A 26,308-nucleotide genomic window follows, 5' to 3' on the forward strand; every position below is an offset into this window, starting at 1 on the left:
TGGGAAGTTATTCTGTATATGTAAATAAATTTAATGGCATTAAAAGCCTGTAATCCTATATACAAGGAAACGTCCCCTGAAGATCAGGGGGCGTATAACTGAATAATAAATATCCCTTTATTATAGGGGATTTACAACAATCAATGTAGACCGCGTCTCTCCAAAATGACTCACTAGGATATTCAAAGTTATCAATCTACATTGTCAGTGCTGTTCCCACCCAAGTCTGTTACTGACTTTCGAGCTATGACATTTCCCGGAGATCATGCGACTTCGAGCTCATACTTATGTCAGGCTCGGAGCCCCTGATCCGAGGCCATCCGAGAACAGACGTGCTTTGATGTTTGTCTTCCGAGCTTGCAATGGTTTCGAGGCTGCCATCTTCGAAGCTGCCCGCTGCTTGTAGGTCCGGTGCCTAGGTTGCGAACACGTGTTCCAGACATTACGAGCCCATTCCTAACGAATCCAGCTTTCAAGATCACAATTCTTAAGGCTCGAAATCTGGGTGTAACACTTACATTATACGCAGCGGAATGAAAGATTCATTCCTTCAGTTTCTCTAACCCTTGTATCCTTTCTGTCGCAGAGTATTACCAAGAAACTGAACCGATCTTATTATCTTCACAGTCTTCCAAAATATCCTTAGAATCACCTAGACTAGGGTGGGCAATTCTCAACACATGAGATAGATACAGAGAGAAGAACAATAAGGCTTAGAAAATGACTTATGTTTAGAGAGAATCTAAAACCTATCAGAAACTTGTGTTTCAGAAATCTGAACTTATGTTTTCACTTCTCTCTTAACATTCCTTTTATAGACTCAATTATGTCATTTATTTAATTAAAAAATCAATAAAATAATAGCCAATTAACATCCCTAGGTCGAAATTATCATGGGCTTTAGGCCCGTGAAATTTCTCATTTGATTATAAACCCATTGGGCTTAAAATCAAGGCCTGTGTTATTTTCTATTGATTTAATTAATTAAATAATTATTTAAATCCTTTATCAAATTAATTATTTATAATTTGAACCTTGATTTAAGCTTATTTATTAATTTAGATACCAATTTATCTTAATTAATAAATATGCCATAATTTCTCTTTTCTTCTCAAAATTACATAACTGTGTGAAACTATCCAAAATTGACTTGGTCAACTTTGATAATTCTAATTGATAATTAAATCAATTAATTGAGACTATCTAGATGATTTTATCCAAGGTACAGTGGGGACCATGGACCTATGAAATCAATCTCCAATAAGTTATCATAAATCTAACAAATAAATTTACTAACTTATTAATTCCTCGTGACTCCACTAAAGACTCGGAATTGCACTCTTGAATTCATAGAACGCTCTATAACAAATATAGATATGCTATTTATTATCCATTGTTACAACCATAATTGTCACTCAATCCTATATAGACGGTCTACAATGAGATGGGACTAAAACACCATTTTACCCATCATTGTATTTTATCCTTAAAACACTTAGTTCCTTGTAAATGATATTTCAGTAAACTAATTTAATTACTGAAATGAGATATATATAATTTAACACATTGAACCAAACTAAAAGGAAACCATCGTTTTACTTCTTCATTAGAAGCTATAGATGTTCAAATCTATGATTAACATTCCCACTCAATTATACTACCGAGTTCCCAAGATGTAAGTATGGGCTAGTCCATAGGGTAAGCTGGTAATGAACAAGTCAAAGAATTCAAATAATACAATTAGTTTGAATACTAACCACTCAAAATTGAGATTGAATTGACCTTTGGTGAACTATATGATATGACTAGAATAGATAATAACGGTATGTTTACTTATCTTATCAATTTTCAATATTGTTCCATTCTGATGTAACAAATACATTCGATCTTATCTACTTTGCTAATGTTCTGGAAAGAACATAACACTACAATGTGTAAGTAGATCATATCGTAGATTGGCAAGTCAGTGTAAATCCTGTGCACTGACTAATCTTAGGACTAACTTATTTTTGAACATATAATCATATTTATGTTCCACTGTAATTAAGTTACTATAAATACGATTAGCTATATGCTCGGGATTTAATTGAAATTTATATCAAACAAATAATCATGAAAATAAAACATGTGAGCAAAGTGATTGACCAAGTCAAAAAAAAATGTCTATTCTATTATTGATAATAAATGAGATTACAAAGAAATTGAGTTTTAATTAGGGAATAAAACCCTAACATAACCTACTCATGCATGCATACAATTACAAATAAATGAGCATAGGATCATTCTGGGGCCCGCTGCCCTGGATAGATGACTAATAAGTCTATCTCTAGGGCTATGCACCCTAAGCCATGTGACATTCAGTCACCCGAGCCCTTTGGCTCTGGCTCTATGTAACTAGTCTTTAGACTTGACAAGCGCTTTTAGATTTCATCGAACTTAGAGTCGGTCAAGAATTTTATGCTCATGGCGATTAGATCTAATCATTTTGGCCTATGTTAAACACATTAAGGTCGTTCTTGACTCTTAAGCCAATACCATACGACCTGTGCTCATATCATCACTGAAGTTGACTGATAAGTCACAGCTTCAGGATCAATAATAAACACCATTGTCGTTCTCTGACTAATAAATCATTTTCATACACAGATAAGCAAAACTGCTATGCATTTACTATGCAATCAATGTCAATATATAGAGCACTCAACATGATTCATCAATAACCATGCATGTCACATACTGGGTGCAATTTTCTTACCTCTGGTTCAAGGGAGAAATAATAAAAGAACGACCTTATCAGTCCTTAAGTTCCTTAGCAGTCACCTAGTCATAACCAATATGAAATCCCATCAATAAAAATAAATAATAAAAGGTTCATAATCTAAAACCTCGCTCCCGGGGCCTCAAATCATACTAAAACGGTTAGTAGATTTGGTCCCGAGCCTTAGGAAATGAAACCCCGAGCCTAAACCCTTGAAAAACTCCTCCCTGGTACAAAAGGAAAAGACAGGCCACGACTTGGCCTAGAGAGTCGCGACGCGCCCCCAAGACAGAGAGTAATCTGTCTGGGGTACCAAGGGCGTGCCGTGACTTAGCCTAGTGAGTCGTGGCGCGCCTACCTAAAAGATCCCAGGGGAGGCTCTTGCTTGGGTCCAAGTCGCGACTTGCATGAACTTGGTTATGACTTGACCCAACGAACCCAGCTCCCCTGCCCATTTTCTCAATCCAAACCAGCCAAAATCTTCACCAATTAAATCTCAAAATCACAGCCAAGCATTACCACAACATATTCATCATTCATCCAACAAAACCTAAGCTTTATAACACTTAAAACCTCATCAAATTCCCAACTACTCAATCCAAAATATCAACTAAAAACCAACTGAAAAACAAAGCAAAAAAAAACCAGGAACTTGAACTGAAATCTTACCTTAAACTCATAATTGAATCCCCTTCAATGGTTGAACTAAGGTCCTAAGTCTCCAAACCTTAATCTCCTAGCTTGAATCCTTAGGTTAAGCTTCAAAATTCCAAAGGAAAGGAGAAAAAGAGAGATGATCGAGAAGTAGAAGGAAAGAGGCTCTGTTTTAGCTGCTGAAATATTCTACAACTAGCCACTTAAATCTATCCCATGGTCAAAATACCAAAATGCCCCTAAGCCCATTTAACTCCTAAACAACCACCCAAGGGCAAAACAATCATTTCCCACTTATCCCGCTAATTATAATTAACGTCCTCCAATTCTCGGTATTCTCAATATTCTCAAATAATAATTAAATCATATTCCATTACCCGTTCATTCCCAGTAATGTACTAAGCATCAAATTACCTCTAGGCTCACCCCGAGCCCAGAAATTAATCTCGTTATGACCAAACCGCTAATTTACATTCTAAGATCGTCTCATGCCGAATAGCTTGAACAAATCCACATTATAATGTGGTCTCATCCATAAATCATAGACATGCACATAAATATATAGAAATACAATTATCATCATACATTTCACATAGTAATGCATTTAATCACATAATGGAATAATAAATCAATTATGGCCCTCCTGGCCCCCTAATCCAAGCATTAAGCCACATTAGGGATTTTGGGACATTACAATCCCAGTTACGAGCCCCTAGCGATAACCTAGTGACAACCATAATAAAGAATCTCGCCAATAACGAGCGAATAAAGGCTTCCCCTGTGCTTACTAGATAATGGGAATAACAAAGCGGTTCGGGGTACCCAAAAACGTCCCGGAGGGTAAAATGGTCAAAATCCCTTAAATTCCCTCCTAATCTCACTAACTCCGAATATATCCTCGAATATTTACTCTCATTACCCGATATCCCGGTAATGCACTAAATACCCAAAATGCCCATTGACTCACCCTGGGTCGGGTATTGGTCACGCTGTGACTTTCCCACTAACTTTCTCCCTAGGATCGCCTCATGTCGAGTAACCCAAATATATCCACATAATAATGTGGCCTCACACATATATCACATATATGCCAAATATACCCGTGACGGGCCAAATTACGAAAATTTCCCTTCAATAAGAAACGGGCCCACATGCATATTTAATACATCTAAACATGCATATCTATTCATATTATAATATAACTCACGTAATCATATAATGATACACATATATATCGCATAAACACATATTTCATAATTAGATCACATAATTTTCCATCCTGGCCCCCTAATCAAGGCCCTAAGCCTTATTAGGTAATTTGGGATGTAACATGAACGATCTGACTGATTTTGCAAGGATGTAACAAAAGCATTATACTTTTCCCCCAACCCGGTTAAGAAGTAATGAAGCTAATCCTTGTAACTTACAGGCTCTCCAATCGCGGCAAAAAAGTTGCAGATGCTACAAAACTTTTAGACATAAGCAATCGCAGTGAGGCCCTCATTTTTAATTTTTTGTAACAAAGTGCGGATCTATTAGATCCGAGCCCAAGATGCAGTGGAAGACAGCTGTTCCAAAGGTAACAAAATTTCTGAAGAAGTTCTATAACTGACCAGTTGACCCAACATATTTTCAGAGACAGATGCGTAAATTCAACTCATAAGTAAGCGATTATACCTTTTCCATGAAGTACGAGTAGGATTAACATGTGCTAGTTGAGACCCAGTTATCCAAGGTGGAAAGGGACGAGACCCATCTAAAATGTCTTCAAGTCCATTCTCTATAGCTATGTTCAACAATTGATTTTTCCAGACTAAGAAATTATTGTCATCTAGCTTAACAGCTAGAGGCTAATTTATCGATGGAAGGCTAGGGAGTGCTGGAAGCTCTATAATCGCCAAAGCCACTGGATTAACCAATGGAGTAGTAACCAATTCAGTTGTAGGAGTAATCGGCTGAGAATCTTCATTCAAAGTTGTAATACTTTGGACCGATGTCATTAAGGAGATGTTAATGCTCTGATACCATGAAAGACAATGAGCTTTGAAGGAATTTGTAAAATGTAATTGTATTTCTTAAGCTGAAAAAAATGATACAAAGCTCAGTTATATATGGTGAGCTTGAACAGTGAAAATGGACCCGAAAGACCATAAGGTCCAATAACAGAAAAACAGAATTAACTGAATATAATTAATTATAACACTAATTAACTATTGTTTAATAGCTCCTAATGAGGTTTAGTACCTTAAATAGCATTTCAAGAAGGCACGAGTGGAATTGTTGAGGAATTATGTTATTATATAATTGATTATGCTTGATTATGTGCACTAAATGTGTTTAACGACTTGCTTTTGACAAAAAGATGCATTTTCGTAATTTTGACCTGTTGAGGGTATATTTGTAAAATTTATGTGATATGTGCATTGTGACACATTATTATGTGGATGTGTGTTACTTTCGGCAAGAGTGGATCCTTTCAAGTGATATAGCGGAAAAGTCACAACGGGAAAAATACCTGGCTTAGGTCGAGCCTAGGGGTATTTCGGGAATTTTCACATTTTGAGGATATGGGTGAAATAAAATTAAGTGATGAAATATTTATGTTTGATGGGCATTATTGAATAATTGGAGATTAGTGGGATAGTTATAATTTTGAGCAAAATGACCAAATTGCCCTTGAGGCTAGCTAAAGGTTAGTGAAGTGGGAGGGGGAAAATGGTCATTTGATCACATAATTAGATAAAAGAGACCAAAACTTGATATTTTTTCCTCATTCTCACGTTTTCTCTTTCTCTCTTCCTCTATTCTCTTCTTCAAACTCATTCAAACAACAAGCTTTGAGGCTAAGTTCAAGATCATCAATTTTGGGGATTTTTAGGAGAGAATTCAAGGATATAAGTGGGACTAGGAGCTGCTAAAGTCACCATCAACCTAAGGAGTTTCAAAATTCAGAGAGGTATGAATTTCTCTTCTCTGTTCTTCACTAATTCTTCTTTGTTCTTGATGAAATTTTGGGGGTTTTAGCTTGATTTCAAAATTGGGTGACCCTAGGTTGTTTAGGTGGGCATAGTGATGATAGAAACTTGTTTACTAACTAACCTAAGCCTTTTATTTGAATTGGAAATAAGAAATTGAGTTTGAATTTTTGGAATTGGGAAAAATGAAAATTCTAGCCCTAGTTTTTGAATTGGTAATTAGGGGTATAATTTGATGCTAGGTTGGTATGGTTGAGTTGTATGATTGATTTAAGGTCGAAATTTTGCGTAAAAATTGTAATATTCAAACTCTCAAGCTATGTTACAAAATGTGACAAACTTGTTTTGTCACTTTATTTATTCTAACATTATATTATTATAAATAATATAACATTCCCCCACGAGATTAAATAATGCTTATTTTATAACACTTATTCAATCGATCAAACATTATATTAAGAATATAATATTCTCCCCCTTGATTAAATAATTACCCTCTCTATAGAAACCATTGCATTAATGCAGAAAGTAAAATGTCTTTCAACTTGATTTTTTCCTTAGTGTGATTATCACAAAGTTTGTTGAAATTTTGGTTGCTAAAACATTGAACCACTAGTTTTTTATAACAAACTGATGATAATACACACACATTTGCTATGCTCGCTTTACACCATGAATGCCCATGTGTGCATTCCATTCATGGAATTTATTGAGAATGAGCTCCCAATTCTCATGAGAGGCGTCACCACCCCTAAGTCCATATAGGTAAAACTTTTTATAGTATCTTGTTAGTCTTAAGATACTTGTCATCTCAATGCTAAATCCATTAGAAAAAAACATTTCGGTTTTAACCCTCCAATTAGTAACACGTAGTACTTATATCTAAAGTGGGACAATTTTTAAGTACTATACATATTCACATAGTTGACTTGTTATTACCTATTGAACCTAACATTATTTTGAGTAACTAGTATTAAGATAAGTTACTATCAACTGTGAATCTCTTTAGGGAGTATAAGTCTCATCCTTTGAGATGTAGAATGATTCCATTTTGAATTATATTCTTTTATTATGCATGCATCTCTCGTTATTTTATTCAAACTTTGTGCTAGCTATAGTTTGAATAAAATAGTTACATCTTTTTTAAAATAGTGAGTTTGACCATAGTCAACACACCCATTATTTTAACACTTTAATTCTTAAGATAATATTGAATTTAGAAACCTCATTGTTTATATAACTCCATTTATTGTCAAAATTGATTAATTTTTTAATCAAATATCTCATAAAATTAACCTTAGACATCAAACATGTCTAGATTGCTCATATTATACATAATGCTAAAATAATTTAGAATATGAAATTCCAAATCACATAACTTGTATGTATACATTTTAATAAGATGACAAAATTAATCAATCATTTCTCAAAATAAATTGAATAATTTTAGAGCATCACCCCCACATTTATCATAGAATGATAATAAAGTATCACCTAAAAATAGAAATCTATTCATTTCTATTAAATCTTTTACATTATCCTCCAAGATAATACTAGACTTATAATTCCCGAAATTCATCATAAGTCCTTAAACCACATGATAATTTCACAATAGGTCAAAAGAAACAAAACCTCAATGTTAGTTTATTTTGACTCATTTATTTGCAAAATCAAGACACACCTATTTGAAAGTAACATTCACTTGGCTTGCTTTCACAAGATGAAATATGTAAACACAAATACAATGTAAAAATTTCTCAAACAAATAATCACAATCATAGAATAATAGGACAATACTCTTACCCATTATTTATATTTTGTTAACAAGTTCATCTTGAAACTTTGTTAACATCTCACACAAATTTCTCATATCACAATATTTAAATAATGAATCTCATAACAAAATAAAGAATTATCATAAAATAAAACTTTGATTTTATTGATAGCTCTCAAAAGTACAAGCTTTATTATAGGTCATTACACAAAATAACCATTTCCCAACAAGACACACAAACATAGTAATCATGCTATGATCTCTTCATTCTCTCCAATAGCATTTACCTCATTCTCTTGTCGATCCTTTCAGTGCCTACACACTCTAGCATAATGCCCAGATTTTCAACAAACAAAACAATGAACTCTCACGTCTTTGAATTTTCCATGATCTTTCTTTGGTCCTATAGGGTTCACACTACCCTTTTTGTTGTTGTTGCCTTTGGGATGCTTGTGTGAGACCGCATTGGCCTTGGAAGTCTCATCTTTAGACTAATTCACACCCTTGTCTCTGAGCCTTGATTCCTCTTCAATTTGAATGTGTTTTTGGATCTCTTACAAAGTGTAATCCTCATTTTTATGAAGGATTCTTTTATGAGATCCTTTTCCAAGTTGATGGTAGTTTTGCAACTATGGCACCAACTTGAAAAGTTTCTGGAAGCTTAATCTTGAGAATTTTCAATTTTTTCACTATCACTTGCAATTCATTAATTTGAGGTAGAAGTGTTTTCTCATCAATGAAAGAAAATCCAAAATATTGAGAAATTAAAAATTCCTTATACCTTCTTCTTCGACCTTGTGCTTACTCTCTAAGGCATTCCAAATCTCCTTTGCAGATTTGGTATTTGTTTAGAGGTCATAGAGCCTATCGGATAGAGCATTAAGGATATGACCCATACATAGAAGATTATCCTCCTCGCTTTTCTTTATTTTTCTCTACCACCTCGGGAGTATCCTTGCCAGATGGCTCGGTTAGGTGCCAATGTTGACTCAATTATGTAGGTTATCTTGAGTGTATTCAAAAGAAATCTCTCATTGTCTTGCCACCTAATGAAATTGGATCCATCAAACTTATCCAATCTCACTAGGTCTTGGTTCATGATCTTGATAATTTCTCCTTCCATTGAAACAAGATAAATAAGCTTTTGATTGTTAAAGAATATTATAAATTCAATGGAATAATAGAAACTAAAATTACAACTCAAGACATGAATACAATTGGACAACAAGATTGATAAAATAAAGTTACAACTCAATACTTGAAAATACAAATAAATGTAGATAAAGTAGAATAATTAAGAGAGAATACAACTCAAGACAATGATCTACAAATAAACACAATAGAAATAAGGATGAATGAAGAAAATAAACTCTTACTCACACTACCAAAGTGAAGAGTAGCGAGGATCACTAGTCTTGAACAAGGTTTGAAACTTTTGTCCAAAAGTTTATTTCTCTATATTCTCTTAACACTAATGAACTCTCAAAGTTTAGGAAATAGTGCTTTGGAATTATCAAGTCTTATTTTTTTTCCAGCCAAATGCTAAAATGGATGGAAAAATCTTATTCACAAGTAATCAAATGATTTTTATTTATAGTGTTTTGAGACCCCCTTTGAAATTCAAATTTTACCAACCTCCTTCATTGTTACCAATGTTAGATTGAGTGTTTATGGAATTAAAGAGAAGACTTGAGAGTCACTTGAAGTGTTCCAAACGTTCAAATTATTGAAAATACAATAACAAAATTTGGTTGTCAACGTCCTAGGCCGCGGCCTCGGATACTCTAGGTCGTAGCGTAGAGTGCTTGTAACCTCCCAATTAATGCACTTTGCCACAAAAACGTCCCAACTCTTTCCCTTTTTATTTTGTAACTTCCATACACCTAATGACAGTCAAAATCCTATATCAAACAACTATTCAACATAATAGATCATGAAATTCAATTTGGAAATGTGTAACTCTTATTTTACACATTAATAGATGATCTTTTGGAGGTTACAAATGGTTACTGATTTTGTAAGATGTGTAACTCCCAAAAGTATGTTATAGATTTGGACACACACATTTGTCTCACTTATATGTAACTCTCAAATTATGTTACAAACTCATTTTGTCATATTTATTTAATCTATCATTGTATAATTACGAATAATATAACATAAAACTAATAAAAAATTTGTAAAATTAAAAGTATTTATCTGGGTCCCCTAAAAAAAAGAAAGAAATTTATCCAGATGACTGTTGTTGTTCACACCTAGTACCAATGATAGAGCCATGAATAAAACATAGAGGGGACCAAAAAAAAATTAATAAAGAGAGAGTCAAAAGTATGTTCCCCTAGCTCCGTCATTGCCTAGCACATCTATAACTTTACACATAATAAAATAAAATAAAATAAAATATACATTTGTAAGGCCATCTCCAATCCCACTCCATTACGGCAATATATGCCGTGGAGAGTACAAATCTCTCTCCAACCCAACTCCAAAAGTGTATGCATTTACCAGTTGATGAACAGTGACACGGCATATATGCCGTGCACTGTTCACACGGTATATATATATATATATATATTTTTTTTATTAAAATAAATATATTTATATCATATATATATATTTATATATATAAACATGTGAGTATTATTTGGGTTTATATTTTATGTTGGGTTTTTTAAATTATAAATACACATATAATTTAATTTTTTAAATAAAATTTCAAATATTTCATAATTAATTTTTTATATAATTTATTTTAATTTGTGTGAAAATTCTTACTCTACACTATAAGAAAATAAAATTAACATTGAAATTGATTAAATATACAAAATATAATTAAAATATTTCAAACTTACATTATAATATTAAAATCAAATACACCAAACATAAAATGGAAAACAATAAATATATATATATAGAACACAAGACAAACTAAGACATACTTCTAATAATTTTAAAAATTATTCCCAGTTCCGCCAAGATAGTCATAATATTGACTATAATCTTGTGAAGGATTTTGAGATCGTTGATGTTCATCTTCAGCTCCTTCTCTGTGTTCTTCTTCATATTGAGATCTTTGGAACTGAGATGCTCGATATTGAGATCCCTGATATTGAGATCCTTCTCCTTGTTCTCCATGTTCGGATGTTTGTGCTCTTGATCTATAAATTTTTCTCATTTCGCTTTGAATAAATTGGCGAAACTCTGGATCGGATATAGAATTCATATCCATAAATAAAATTTTATTCTCTTCTCTCATTCTAGCCACATCAACCTTTTGTCTCAGAAGTTCATTTCTTTCAAAGTTACCCTTTTCTATAACGTTAACAAGTTTTTGACTTTGTTCCATTAATTTCTTAAATTGTTCATCACTTTTTTGTTTTCCTTTTGCTTTTTTCACACCGATAGGTCTTTTAGATAAATTAATAGGAACTTCCTCCTCATTCATATTAAGATCAAATGAACTCATACCGGTGGGTGCTGATGTCGGTGATTCGAAGCCAGAAGAACAAGATTGGGGGGAATTGAAACTACGACGTTGTTGTTGGAATCTAGCTGGTGAATTGGTGTTGTCATTTGTAAATTTCTCACAATCTTTAAGAATGGACCACACATGAGCAAATTTGAACCCTCTTATGTACTTTGGATCTTGTGCTAATAGCATCTTCGCTTGATTTAACTATTGAATAATAAATAAATATTGTCAATAAAATTAAAAATAAGTTACTAACTAAAAATAAACTATAACAATATATACTCACAATATCTTCTTGAGAAGCACCACTTGGATTTTTATTTTCAATTTGGTTGACGCATCCCCTCAATTTTGAAATTTCCGCAAGAATGGTCGTCATTCGAGTTTGCAAAGATCTTCTCGGTCGAGGTTGACTACTAAACTGCCCAGAGTGATATGCTAATTCAACTCTTGCCCACATCTGATCTCTGGATTGGTTAATTCCTATGATTGGATTTTGAGAAATGTCAAGATACACATGACACAAGTGCACATCTTCTTCAATTGAGTATGAAGAAGTTCGAATTGAAGTCATTTTGAAAGAGAAAGAAGTTGGTTTAGAACTATGTTGAAGAGGTGTGGTCATCTTATGTGAAAAATATGTCATTATATAGGGATGTTGAAGCTAGATTTCTTAAGACAAAATAATTTGAAATCTGAAGACAAAATACGATGTGACAATACAATGCTACGGGTATCTTTTCTGAAGACAAAATATGATGTGACAATACAATGCTACGGGTATCTTTTCTTAAGACAAAATAATTTGAAATCTGAAGAAAAAATATGATGTGACAATACAATGCTACGGGTATCTTTTCTTAAGACAAAATAATTTGAAATCTGAAGACAAAATACGATGTGACAATACAATGCTACGGGTATCTTTTCTGAAGACAAAATATGATGTGACAATACAATGCTAAGGGTATCTTTTCTGAAGACAAAATATGATGTGACAATACAATGCTACGGGTATCTTTTCTTAAGACAAAATAATTTGAAATCTGAAGACAAAATATGATGTGACAATACAATGCTACGGGTATCTTTTCTTAAGACAAAATAATTTGAAATCTGAAGACAAAATATGATGTGACAATACAATGCTACGGGTATCTTTTCTTAAGACAAAATAATTTGAAATCTGAAGACAAAATACGATGTGACAATACAATGTTATGAGTATCTTTTCTTAAGACAAAATAATTTGAAATCTGAAGATAGTGAATATCTACACTATAAAACATTGGCTTAATGTAGACCAACTACACATACGACTAAAGATGAATTCTCATTATGGTAGTTCATCTTATTTGGCATCGTCTTCTTCTTCTTCAGATGATGATGATTATTATGATGATCTAGAAAAACAAGTGGTATGTCAAATTACTGCTAACAACAATTTTTGCATCGCTCAACATCAAAATAACGAAGGGTCACACAGGGGCTCAATTCCTGGTCATACAGTAGTCAACCGTGACCGAGAAAATGCTGATCGCAATCTCTTCAACGACTATTTTGCAGAGAACCCTCGATTTTCTGCCTCGATGTTTCGCCGAAGATTCCGAATGAGTCGTGCTTTATTCCTTCATATTTATGATGTTGTACAAAGGCATGACAATTACTTCGTCCAACGAAGAGATGGACTCGGTAAGCTTGGGTTATCGGGTCTACAAAAAGTAACAGCCGTATTTCGAATGTTGGCATATGGTGTACCGGTAGATGCTACCGACGAGTACATCAAAATAGGAGAATCTACTGCTTTGGAAAGTTTGAAACGATTTTGTCGTGCTGTTGTCGAGGTCTTTGGAGCCCGCTATCTCCGATCACCTAACGCTGATGATGTTGCAAGGCTACTACACATTGGTGAAAGTCGAGGTTTTCCAGGAATGTTGGGTAGTTTAGATTGTATGCATTGGAAATGGAAAAATTGTCCTACGGCTTGGGGAGGACAATACGCTGGTCGTAGTGGATCTCCGACTATTATTCTTGAAGCTGTAGCTGACTATGATCTTTGGATATGGCATGCATATTTTGGTCTACCTGGATCTAACAATGATATTAACGTGTTGGAGGCGTCCCATCTTTTTGCTGATCTTGCTGCGGGTGTTTCTCCACCCGCTAATTATGTCATTAAAGGGAAAGAGTATAATATGGGTTATTATTTAGCCGACGGTATATATCCAAAATGGTCTACTATCGTTCAAACCATTCGTGAGCCACGTGACCCGAAGAAACAATTTTTTGCTCGAAAACAAGAAGCATGTAGAAAAGATGTAGAACGTGCGTTTGGAGTATTACAATCAAGATTTGCCATTGTGGCAGGACCATCGCGTCTATGGAATAAGAGGATATTACATGATATAATGACTTCATGTATTATTATGCATAATATGATAATAGAAGATGAACGTGACTTTAATGCACCCATTGAAGAACGGTTCGAAGTGCCAGATCCAGAAGTTGAGATGGTGGGTAATGACGATGCTCGATTTCAAGAATTTCTAGCTCGACATAGAAAAATCAAAGATAAGGATGCTCACATTGCACTTCGAAATGCATTAATTAAACACTTGTGGGACGAATATAGTATCAGAAAATTAGTTTAATTTAATTAATATTTCAAGAGTGTGTTATGTTTTAGGGTTAATTGAATATATTTTATTTTAGTAGTGTAATATTTAAATAGGAAAATGTAATGTGTTATTATAATTTTCAAGTTTTAATATTTATGAAATAAGTTTCATGTAATTAATAATGACATTTTTACTTAATTGATTAATTAAATAAATAAATGATAAAATAATAAAAAGAATATTCTATTTTTATTAAAAAATAATATAATAATAAATAATATATTTTTTGGTGTAATTTTTGGTGTTGTGATTGGAATGGAAAAAAAATATGGTGTTAAGATTCTTTAGTTTTGGTGTTGGTGCAACACCATAATGGGGTAATGGGTTGGAGATGGCCTAAGCATGCAGTGTTTGATGTTACTCCGAGAGTGACAGATAAAGTTGTCAGTTTGATGGTCCATCATTGGTTTGAAGTTTGAACACCTTTAACTAATTTCGTGGCATTTAGAAAAGGGATAATTACAAAATGTACGGTGTTTAAACAAAAAAATCTAAATATACGGTTATATAAAATAATTATAAATTTACGGTATTAACTTTCAAATTTACGGTATTAACTTTCAGGCTAAAACACCTCTACAATTATGCATATTATATATATATAAATAGATATTTACATATATATATATATTTATACAATTATAATTATAAATCTTAGACACACAATTTTTAAACTGAAAAAAGAATATTTATATATATATGATAATATTTTACTATTTTCTTTCTATTCTCTGTACTTTAGTTTTATTTTTTTTATCTTTTTCTCTTCATTAATTAATTCATACACATTTTTAGTGTGCTAATAATAATAATATCAACTATCTTCTACTTTTTTTATTTTATTATCTTAGTATCATACATAAAATTTCTAATTAAATATGTCATTTTTCACTCTTTTTTTTCTCCCTTAATATTACTTTTTATATTTAATTTTTTTATAGTCCTATTTTTATTTAAATTGATATAAATGATCTTTCAATTTTATTATATATATATATTCATAAATTTTTGTAACATATATTAATAGTAGTAGGAGAGATAGTGATAAAAAATGTTATATTATTTTGAAAATCATAGCAAGTCAAATCTCAACACTCAATGTTAAACTAAAATCTTAATCTAGTCAAAGTTTAAGCTTTGTTGTAAAAATATATTTTAAAGTTAAAAAATTAATTTTCTAAATTTTTGTAACAATCATGTTTAATAAATTTATAAATATTTATGTAAATGTTAGTTACAAAAATAAACTTCTTGATTGTGAAATTAATTTTGCAAATTGTTGTTACAAAAATGTAAATTTGTATATAAAATTATTGTAATTCATTACTCTCTAACTGTATTTTTATATAAATATATATATAATAAAGTGTTTTATAAATAATGAATATCTTAAATTTATTTTTTTAAGTTGTATAATATAAATTTAATGTTTACTGTAATTTTTTGGTACAATATTGTAACATATGGAAAATTATAATATTTTTATGTAAATTTTGGTTACGATTTCTTAACTATAAATTATTTTTGTAAATGTTAGTTACAAAAATATATTTCCAGTTATGAAACTAAATTTGTAAACTATTGTTACAAAAATAAAAAAATTAGTTATGATTTTGTTCGTAAGTTTTATGTACAAAATAATATAATTATAAAACTAATTTTTGTAAATATTATTTACAAACACGTAAAAGATATTTACAATTTTGTAACAGATATTTACAAGTTTGTAAACGTTGATCACAAAAAATTGTATTTTACTGCTTTTATTTAAGATTTAAAAGCCATTCCGTATTTACACTTTTGCCACTCCGTGTTTTTATCCAAAAATTCCGTATTTTTGTAATATACCGTATTTTTCATATTTTTTTTAACTTTTAGTGCATTTTTGTAGATTTCCCTTTAGAAAATGGTTAATATGGAAAACATGAACCAGAAGAATATCATTTTATTATTATTGGAGTCCGTAGAGTCTTCAAACTTCACCAAAATACATAGGAAGATCTGTAATTAACGTGGATCTCTTTGATATAATAATCAGTGCAAAATTATTACGTCAACATTTCTTATTTGTTCCTTCTCTCATCATTGTAGTTCAACATCCTTTTTTACTCCAAAGAGACTTAATATTTCAATGACAGAATTGTTTCGCATTTGGTTCGGATTTAAACCGAAGTTTCCTCTGTTCTTGAAGCAAGGAATACAGAAAATAAGTGTGAAACGAGGCAACTTTATTTCCTGGAGAGTTGAGAATGGTTTTTGACATGAAAATAAGAATAGAATATACACATTATTCCATTGACAAAATAAGCACATTTTATTCATCTGAATTATCTATGCTGTGTATATTTATGATGTACATATGAACTTCTATTCAAGCCATTTCCTCTTGAACCATCCTTAATCCAAAATGGACACTAATTCTATCAAAGTGTCCTGAAATCTACAAGGTTTGTGTTGTGCTCTTAGAAACTTATGACAGCATCTTCCATGAAGGGAAAGGGGTATGGTAAACACACTAGTAATCCTAACACCAAAACTAAAATCCCAAGAGCAACATACTTTCTATCAGGATCGGTTATTTCCTCAGAGAGCGGAGCAATTGGTCCCCTCTGTAAAAAGAATATCAGAACAACCCAATAGAAAGCCACATCATTTACGATTGCAGACAGTCCCAGTAGTGCAATTGAAGCCCCAGTAAGGCGAACTGAATTCTGTCAAATTACAAAAGCAAGTTAAAACTGTTGGGACTATGTCTCAGTGTCTTTTCGAGTTTGAATTATAATTAGTTTAAAAGGCATACCTTTCTTCCCCAAATAGCAAAAGAAATTCTTCCCCCATCAAGCTCTCCTGCAGGGATGCTGTTGATAGCATTGATGAGTAGTCCGGCCCATGCCCATATTACAAGAGGGTTAACAGATATTGGGGTGCCTTCTTTGAGCACATCACCAAGTAGAAGCTTTGCTAAAAGGAGATATGACAAAAACAGTCACTACTGTGCATCTCCAATAAACAAAAAGATTAGTTGCTGAAATACAATATGTTGGGCAGAAGAACATGATTGTTAGATGATCAGATTTGATGATTGCAATAACTATTGAGATGCACCATTACTAGAAGTCAATAAAGATTTGGAAACATATAAATTAAGAATTTTCTCTCCATACAGTACATCGAAAATTGAAGTGCTTACCGATACCCCCAGCAAGAAGGGACTCGTGAAATACAGAAGCATCAACAACAACACCAATACCATCACTAGGTGGTAAGACAAATCCTAAAAGCAAAAGAACAAGACCCAAGGAAAATCCAGCCAAAGGCCCAGCTGCTGCTACTTTCAGTAGATCTTCACGCTTGGGTACAATATTTATAATCCTTGTAATTGTCCCAAAAGAGCCTATCTGCCACCAAAACAGCTCGTTATAATTTCCTCACCTCACAATCAACCACTAGATGTTAATCCAAAGCAGGAATTACTTCTCACATTTATGAGAGAAAACAAAATAGTTGCACGAAAAATTACACCTGCCAACTGGGCACAAAATATGGCACCCCAAGCTTAACACCGCAGCTTTTTGCCGCTAAAATGTGGCCAAGTTCGTGCACTCCCAGAATAAGTGCTGTTACAAGGGCTCCAGGTGCTCCATTCTTCAACAGGTCAAGATTGTCAAAAATTGATCTGGGATATTTAATAATATCATCAAAAAGATGCAATATCCTTTTGGACATGAACTAATATAGAAATGTAATGTTTTTATACCACGTGTGCAAACCACGCTTTATACTTGAAAATAAATGGTCTTTTTCATCTCAACATAATTAAACTTCATGGTATGAATAAAAAATAATGAAACAAACATATTCATGTCAAAGAGGATAAAACATTAGCTAAAATTAAACAATATGTGTGCAACACACACACAGAAGTTAAGGCTATCACTTACAAAGACTAATATAAAATATGAAGGGGGGAAATGAAAGATTCTATGAGATTCCATATTATGTCACGCACAGCAAAGTCTAGATTAAGGAGGAGACTAAACAAGAGCACTTTTTTTTTTACTATGCTTTTCAACTTGTTCACAGATGATGAACCAGAGTTGTGGTTGGTTAAATATATGATGGGAAAAGGAATTCATACAATAAGTTGGATTGCAATGCAGGAACATTTCGAAGAAGTAACGTAAACACTGTAACAAGTCCAAAAGCCCCAGCTGCAAACCACTCAGGAACAGCTGCAAAGACATTAATGAATGGATCATTATACAAATCATTTATGATTCATGCAAGGGAGTAGAATAAGCATACACAATGGATGAACTTAAAATTTAATCTGATGAGAAATAAAATGTGAAAGATCATAAAAATCACCTGTTGTCTCTGGTTGCAAGGTCTTTCTAGGAACTACAACTACAACAGGTCGATCATCCTCAGGATTGACTAAAAGGAAAATCCTAAACTGATCCCCAAATTTATCCTGAAAATAATTGAGTGATATCATAAGAATCAATCCTGTATTTCTTATAATCAACTAAAGGAAACAGGCGCGGAAAGAGGCCAAATTAACCCACAAAAATTGGGGAAATAAAAGAATTAGAAAGGCTACTACCTCCACTCTCTTTGTTAACTTTTCATAACTTTTCGCAGGCTCACCGCGAAGGTTTCCTTTAAATAACACTCCAACCTAGAAAAAGTAACAAAATAATGTCAAACAAAAAATGACATAGAAAATTCATGGCTAGAACAAATAGATGGAAGTCTCAATTAGTTCATATTGACAGCATATTTACCATTGCTTTCAAAGGGTAACAATTACGCTCATAAACAGGCCTCCAAAAATACTATAATGATATTGCACTTCAGGGTGGTTTTACTCATTTCAAGTTGAAAGATTTTATAATCCCTAAAAATATGCAGAAAAATAATCAACAAACCTCATATGGCTCCTGGCTTGTCACGAAGAAAGTATCAAAACCAAATACTTGATTTTTAAGTATTTCAATTGTTTCCTTAGGAATCCTGATTGATTCATCCAGTTGCTGTGGCTGTTGATACAGTTATAGAAATTAATGTGTCAAAACCAAGGCACGAGACAGAAGAACTCTAAAATGAAAATAACTACTCATAATCACCTTCACACCTGGCAGAGGTGATCCACTAGTTACTTCTATGTTATCAACATCCTGTTTCAACGCAAGAGGAAAAAGGAACTAATGGTTAAAAGTCATACATCAATCGAAAAAGCAAATATATTTTCTCACATTCTAAAGAAAAGAACTTCCACAAGTTCTGTCGATCAACTTAGAGCTGATCGTAGGATCAGTTCCCTACCAACCTCAAAAAACTTGAATTTATGCCCAAGTACAGAAAAACAGGCTTTAGGTTATTGTCCGATGCTTAAGTGCTACATGTCATATATGAGCAACGGCAGTGGGGGGCATCATCACTACCCTGACCACCAAAACAAGGCTAAAATTATGCTTAAAACCCTGCTTATGCTTATACCCCTTTGATGAAAACAATCATTAATGCGAAAAGCTTTAGAAGTTATCAACACAATCACTCAAATACAAAACTAAGAATTAGCAGTTCCACAAGTCTCTGCAGAAAAACTTTTCTAATAGAAATAGTATTACCAGAATGCCAACCTGAAAAATAGTTTCCGCATCATTTACATTTATCTGTTCTGAAGCAATCGGCTTAGAGTCAAGATGGGTGTTGTTTTGCTCTATGGAATCAGTGGGGGGCTGCACTTGTCCGTCTACATGCTCTTCGTCCTCCTAAATTCGGTAATTAAATATATATACATATATATTATAAAGAGAAAGGATTTGGAGAGGAATGAAAATGAAATAAAACTTGACTATCTTACATGATAAGAGATTCATCAAAACTTGTTACTAAAACACTTTCTTTATTTTCCTGAATAAGTAAGAAAGAGAAACTTTTTCTTTATTTTCATTTCCTGCCCATTACAGATATTTAAACATTGGTCAAAAAGCAATGTTCTACGTCTCACGGCCTCGCCTGCATCTTAACAAAATCCGCATATCTATCTATTTAGTCAGAAAAATAACTAACGATTAACTTCTTGAGAAATGCTTCTGGAGTATTCCATATAACTTAAGAGAGCATTTTACTTATCATTTCAGAAAAAATTAATCTTAATCCATCAAAGAGTAACAAATAATAATAAAATCAAACGGTGCCCCCTTTTGTTCCTCCGAAATCACATTTCAGTTGCTTCATACTATATATTAATCAACATAATATTGTACCTTTTCATTGTCGCTATCTGATTCAGTCTGCGTCTCGGTCACTCGACGAAGAACCACTCGCTTCCTGCAAAATCACAATATACTGCTACATTCACAAAAACCATTCTCATACGAAAATATTATTATATATAGAGTTCAAAGTTAAAATGGTCACCTAGGAACATGGCTGAACTTCAAACTGGTTGGACGACACCGTTTAAGCTGAAAACCAGTAGAGGGAGCCAAACAAGGCTGGAAACGAATATCACAGCAAAAGCTACAAGCCGATGTTGATATGTAATTCCCGCTTGAAAATGCTGGAGAATTCATTGTACTTTGTAAATAAAGTTTCAGAAGTTCAAAAAGAAAATAGAAACTGTAATTTTGCTAAAACCCTAGCGCCATTGAAGCTAAGCTTGAAGCTTTAGGCTTTCTTCGAGTCTGACAGAGTTTGGACTCTGTCTCTCTGGCCTGAATCTTATCCGTGGAGAGGAAAGAAGCGAGGCAAGCACCACAATATCCACCTTTATTTTATTTTTTTAATTAAATTCGGTTTGTTCGTTGATATTTGTTTTTTTTTCTTTAATGTATAATATTTTATAGTATATTTATCGAAAAGTGAGCCCAGGAACAAATCATTATACCCCACGTGTCATGTAATCAAATGGAAAGACTTGTTTTCTAATGTGAAGAATAAGAGAGATAATCTTAAATGTATCTTGTTTATTCTTTTCATGAAAAATACAAAAAAAAAAAAAAAAATTTAAATTTAATAAGAATTGTTGATTTTAACCTCAATTTTTTTTAAAAAAATATAGTCCAAAATAGTATTTTCAACCCATTTATTTTATAATTTTTTTATTCTAAACTTCTCATCTTCAAAACTCTAATATATTTTGTTGTATTAGATACAATTAACTTGCAATGCAAGTTTACTTATTTTTATTTATAGAATTTATTAATTATTTTTATTAAATTTATATTAATGTCAAATAAATATTTTATTTTAATTAAATCATTTATTTATTTTTATTTAAGTTTATGTTTGTTCTAGTTTTTGAATTTGAGAGCGACAACAAGAGATTATATATTATATGTTTAATGTAATATTAAATATTATACGTGGATTTTAAATTTAAGTTTTTTGCTAGTTTTTTTTAAAAGTAATTTTTTGCTAATTGACAACAGATTATATTATATGTTTAATATGATATTATTCTATTAAGTGAGTTTAAGTTTAATTAAATTTTATTTAAGTTATAAAACGTATAATTTTATTATTTTTAAATAATTATTATTGTAAAATATCTTATTTTAATTTATTTCATTATTTATTATTTTTAAATATTATTATTGTAAAATATCTCAAAAAAATCTTATTTTAATTTTTCTAATTATTTATTTTATTTTATATAAGTTTAAGTGTGTACAAACCATCGTTAAGTATAAGAATATTCTGTTAAATATAAGAATATTGCGTTAAAGTTAACATTTAAAAAATAAAAAACCGTTAAAACTAAGAATTTCCGTTATCTACACACTTATTATATAGAAGAGATGTGTTTTCGCAATGTGACGCGTGACACACATTTAGGAGTAATTGCGTCTTCACAAGAGTTGATTAAGTTTAGGAGCTTGTTTTGAGTTCCACAGAAGGAAAGCCCAGCCTTGAATCATAGTTCACCACTGTCGGAAGACTATGTCCCTGTAGAAATGCTACCTCCTAAGGAATATATTCCAAGATGTCGTTCCAAGTCTTGGTACACGATCGCCTCATACCCTCGAGTCCTTCAGGTTTGCGAGATCCATTCTCCAAGTGTGGAGGACAATTGCCAGGTGTCAAGTACAACAATCCTGGACCACAAGCAATCATCTGACACTCATTGTTGCATAAAATAGTGGTGTTGATGTCGTACAAGAGACAAGCAAGATGTCTCACGACGCCGCCTGACATGGGAAATCGTGCAGCTACCCGCTTGACACTGTCATGAGCGTGTTGCCCCATAAAGTAGAGGCTGGTACCTCGTATTGGGCCCACTGAGATAGGCATGGACCTACCAACAAATTAACTATTGGAATTTACCATTTATTATGTATTTAAGTCCCCATTAAGGAAAAATGATTGTAACAAATTTCCATTAGTGAAGTTAATTTCTCTCGGCCATCTTTAAATAGGGCTAGGGCACACATTGTAAAGGATCTAAAGGGCACACATTGTAAAGGACCCGAGACTTTTTATATTCAGTGCATTGCTAAAATGCAGCCTGAAACCTCCATGAAAGATTGATATTGTAGGTTATACATATTACAGGATCTTTGTGTATTTTTATGTAATTTAAATATTATCAAACAAACATGTAAATTCCTAGAACATGTTCCTATGAAATTAATACAAAACAGAGTAAAATAAAGAAACTTACATCACGCAGCGAAACTGGAACAACTCATTCCTTTAATCTCTCTAACTCTTGATTCCTTTCAGTAGTAGAGTATTATCAATAGATTGAACTAGATCAACAACACCGTCTTCCTCACCAAGCCTATGCTCAACTGTAGCGCACCAATTTTTTTTTTTAGTTTAATTAATTTTGTGCTTTACTTTTTTTATTAATTGTTAAGTGTTAGAAAATTATTTTTAATTGTTTGAATTGTTTAGTAGAAATTATGTGAATTTATTTTTGTTAATTTTTTATTTAATTTTTTTAATTTGTAAGTGAATGAATTTTGGTTGTATGTACCAAGGTGCATGATTATTAGAAATGCACCTTAGCACTTGTGTGTGTGCATGTGCATGATTGCATGGTCAGCATGCAATAGTTTTCCCATGCATTATTCTAGATTTTTCCTTTTATTTGTTATTTAGTTTTTATTTAATTAAAAGGAAATAATGGGAGAAAGCTGTAGAAGGCTTTAGAGCTTTCTCCCATTAATTATTTAGTTTTTATTTAATTGACAATAAAGAGAGAAGACTCTCGAAGGCTTGTGTTCACACAAGTGGGAAACAAATGGTAAGAAGAGATAGAGTTGTCATTTTTGAATTCCCGTAACCCTGGACCTAGCCTCAGTAAAATAGTCATATTGAGTTATAGATATTAGATTTAGACAAAATTGGCATCGTTAGAAAGTTAATTAAATATTTACAATTTTCGTAAAATAGCATTTTTCCTCAAACGTAAGGAATAAGGGTCAAATTTGAGTCCCAAGTGGTAGGACCCTAGAACTACGAAAATTAAACTTTTCCTTATTAGTGTGGTGTGCTAATGAAGGAAAGAGAGAAGTTAGTGTGCTGTCAATCGTCAAAGAGATTTGATTGGCTGAGTACAATTATTAATTGATTTTATTTTTGATTTAGGGAAAATAAAGGAAAATGATAATTACATTTTCCTTAGTTAGGTTTTGGTGATTTGGGCATTTAAATAGAAAATAAGAAAAAAGCTTGAAGGCTCATTTTGGTATTGTGCCTGCCGTAACCTAGAGAGAAGAAGGAGAAAAGAAGAGAAAGGAGAAGAAAAGAATAAGGAAAGAAGAAGGGAAGAGGAGACTACGAATACCTTAAGGATTTAATCTCACAAGAGCATAGGGAGGAGTTGGCCTAGGGTTTTAGCCTACAAGGGTAAGTTTATTCTCTAGTCCCTTATGTTGCTTGATATAAGATTTTGGGTTGGTTGGTCTAATGGGTTGGTTGGTCTAATGGTTTGGTGATGATGAGAAGGTGTTGGAGGCTAGCAATCAAGTGGGTGACCATAGTTATTTGTGGGTTTTGATTTCTATCAAAGGAGGTAATAGAGATTCTAGTGCCCTTATATTTTACTTGATGTGTTGTTGTGTTCTTTTGATTTGAGTGGTCTTCATGGAAAAAGCATGTTGATTTATAATATTGGTTTTGGGTTATGAATATGTGTCGTGGATACTCTTGTCCTTGTAAATGAATCCATGATTTTGATGAGAAATATGTTGAAAAGTATATTTGTGTTATATGGTTTGAGTTTCGGCCAAGGGATAGGGTTTTGGTCTATGTTCATTCTTCTCTTTTGTTATTTACTTTCTTGATGTATATAAGAGCATAAAGGGGAATATGCATATTGATTAGGTTTGAGTAGTTCTTTAAAGGGTTCGCTATAAAGTGTATATGGCCTAGGTGCGTGGGCTCTATGATTTTATGTGTTTGAGTATGCTTGGGCATGTGGTGTATATAGGCAAGCATGAATAGAAATTTTTGGGCATGCATGAAGGTATGGGATCTTATATTTATGTTTTCATGGTTGTTTTAAATCTAATGGTTTATGTAACAAGTATGCAAGAATGCTAATAGACACATGCTAGGGCTTAAGTTTGGTTTGACCTATGTTATGATAATGTTGTCTTTTAAATATTCTTGTAAAAATGCAAAAGAAATATGAGTTGTTGTTCATGTGGGTTTCGGCCTAGGGAGATTATCATTGCATGTTGATTATATTTTTTTATTTGAGGTCACATATAATCATTAGAAACATGTTAGATTATTTTGTTAAGTTTGAGAATTGGTATTAAGTCCCTTACAAATGATGATCTAGTTGGTATATAAAGATTTGGTCTAAGCATTTTTGTAAAGCATGATTAAGAGTGGTTTTCTATGCTTGCTGTTTTTTTTAAAATTTTTTTTTATGATAATGGTAAATTAATGTTTTGAAATGCACATATGATTTCTCAAAGTGGTATTTGATTTTAAGTAAATAGAATGGCATATTTATTTCTTATGATAATAATTTTTTTTTATCAAATTAATACATACAAATTTTTTGTATATTTTATGAGAGAAAATATAGTTTTAATCCAAGCTTGTGATTTTAATAATAAATAGTTGTTGGAATTTTTTATTAATAGTAAGAAAAGTATTTTAAATAAGATATGTAAAACTAGTGCATCAAATAAATCAAACCCTAAGCTATGTATATGATGAATGTGATAGTCTTAAAATGTAAATATATGTTTTCCACACTATTATTTATGTGCAGCTTTTTTATTTAAAATGTGAAAATGTTATAGTTTAAATTCATTTATGATTTTTATACAAATTATTAGTTGTTGAAACTTTGGGTTATTAAGAAAAAATTAATATTTTATTTAAGATGAATAAGTCATACACCCCAATAATTTAAGTCTTAAATGATATATATGAAAATGTAATTTTTCCACACTTTATTTATGAATTTTCACATTTATAAACATACAGTTTTTTTAAGAGATTAGTAAAATTATTTTCTAAAAGTGAACAAGAAACTTATTTAGTTATTCTAAATAGCTACAATTTTGTCAACATTTTTTTATGCTATTTAAATAATAAATGGAATTATTATTTTATGAGAAATTAGAAAAATATTTAATGGATTATTTTATAAAGTAAATATGTTGTATTAAAATTTGTATAACCAATTTTGGGATTTAAAGAAACAATTAATGGTAAATAAACAATGTTGCCGAATTTTATTTGAAGATGCAAGAAATAAGCATGTAGGAATTATCGTTTTAAAATGTTGAATTTTAAGAATGCTCCCACGTATGCTTGTTGCATGCAAATGAATTTTTACGTTCAAATATATGTCTATTGTTCAAATATATGACTTTTACTTTGTAACCATGAAGGGTTAATAGGTAGAATTAGCATTATTCTTTTATGATTTTATGTGGAAATATTGTATGTTTGCAATTGTAGTGCAACTTGTGTCACGTATGCATAACCCATGCACACGTGGGGTATGTATGA

The 26,308-nt window shown here is 32.0% G+C and overlaps 3 protein-coding genes across 4 annotated transcripts; 1 reads left to right on the top strand and 2 right to left on the bottom strand.

Annotated features, from left to right (window-relative positions):
* Positions 1 to 11,111: 11,111 nt before the first annotated feature.
* LOC133793998 (uncharacterized) lies at positions 11,112 to 12,254 on the bottom strand. The gene is made up of 2 exons (XM_062231196.1): positions 11,920 to 12,254; positions 11,112 to 11,837 (listed from the first exon to the last, which is right to left on the bottom strand). Exons 1-2 carry the CDS (start codon positions 12,205 to 12,207, stop codon positions 11,112 to 11,114), a joined length of 1,014 nt encoding a protein of 337 aa, XP_062087180.1. The 5' UTR covers positions 12,208 to 12,254.
* A 466-nt stretch (positions 12,255 to 12,720) lies between these two features.
* Positions 12,721 to 14,284, top strand: LOC133795928 (uncharacterized). Its single transcript, XM_062233407.1, has 2 exons — positions 12,721 to 13,560; positions 13,774 to 14,284. Exons 1-2 carry the CDS (start codon positions 12,959 to 12,961, stop codon positions 14,282 to 14,284), a joined length of 1,113 nt encoding a protein of 370 aa, XP_062089391.1. The 5' UTR covers positions 12,721 to 12,958.
* A 2,322-nt stretch (positions 14,285 to 16,606) lies between these two features.
* Positions 16,607 to 21,107, bottom strand: LOC133798292 (probable zinc metalloprotease EGY2, chloroplastic). Of its 2 annotated transcripts, none has more exons than XM_062236532.1 (12): positions 20,741 to 21,107; positions 20,587 to 20,650; positions 19,945 to 20,088; positions 19,441 to 19,491; positions 19,243 to 19,353; positions 18,918 to 18,992; positions 18,680 to 18,785; positions 18,450 to 18,543; positions 17,834 to 17,987; positions 17,502 to 17,709; positions 17,112 to 17,272; positions 16,607 to 17,022 (listed from the first exon to the last, which is right to left on the bottom strand). In XM_062236532.1, the coding sequence occupies exons 1-12, from the start codon at positions 20,893 to 20,895 to the stop codon at positions 16,774 to 16,776; spliced, it is 1,572 nt and encodes a 523-aa protein (XP_062092516.1). In that variant the 5' UTR covers positions 20,896 to 21,107; the 3' UTR covers positions 16,607 to 16,773. The 2 variants fall into 2 exon arrangements, with proteins under 2 accessions (XP_062092516.1, XP_062092517.1); XM_062236533.1 differs by having other exon boundaries at positions 19,957 to 20,088; positions 20,741 to 21,106.
* Between the last annotated feature and the right edge of the window lie 5,201 nt (positions 21,108 to 26,308).

This window comes from Humulus lupulus, chromosome 8, assembly GCF_963169125.1.
Source record: "Humulus lupulus chromosome 8, drHumLupu1.1, whole genome shotgun sequence".
NCBI classification, from domain to species: Eukaryota; Viridiplantae; Streptophyta; class Magnoliopsida; order Rosales; family Cannabaceae; genus Humulus; species Humulus lupulus.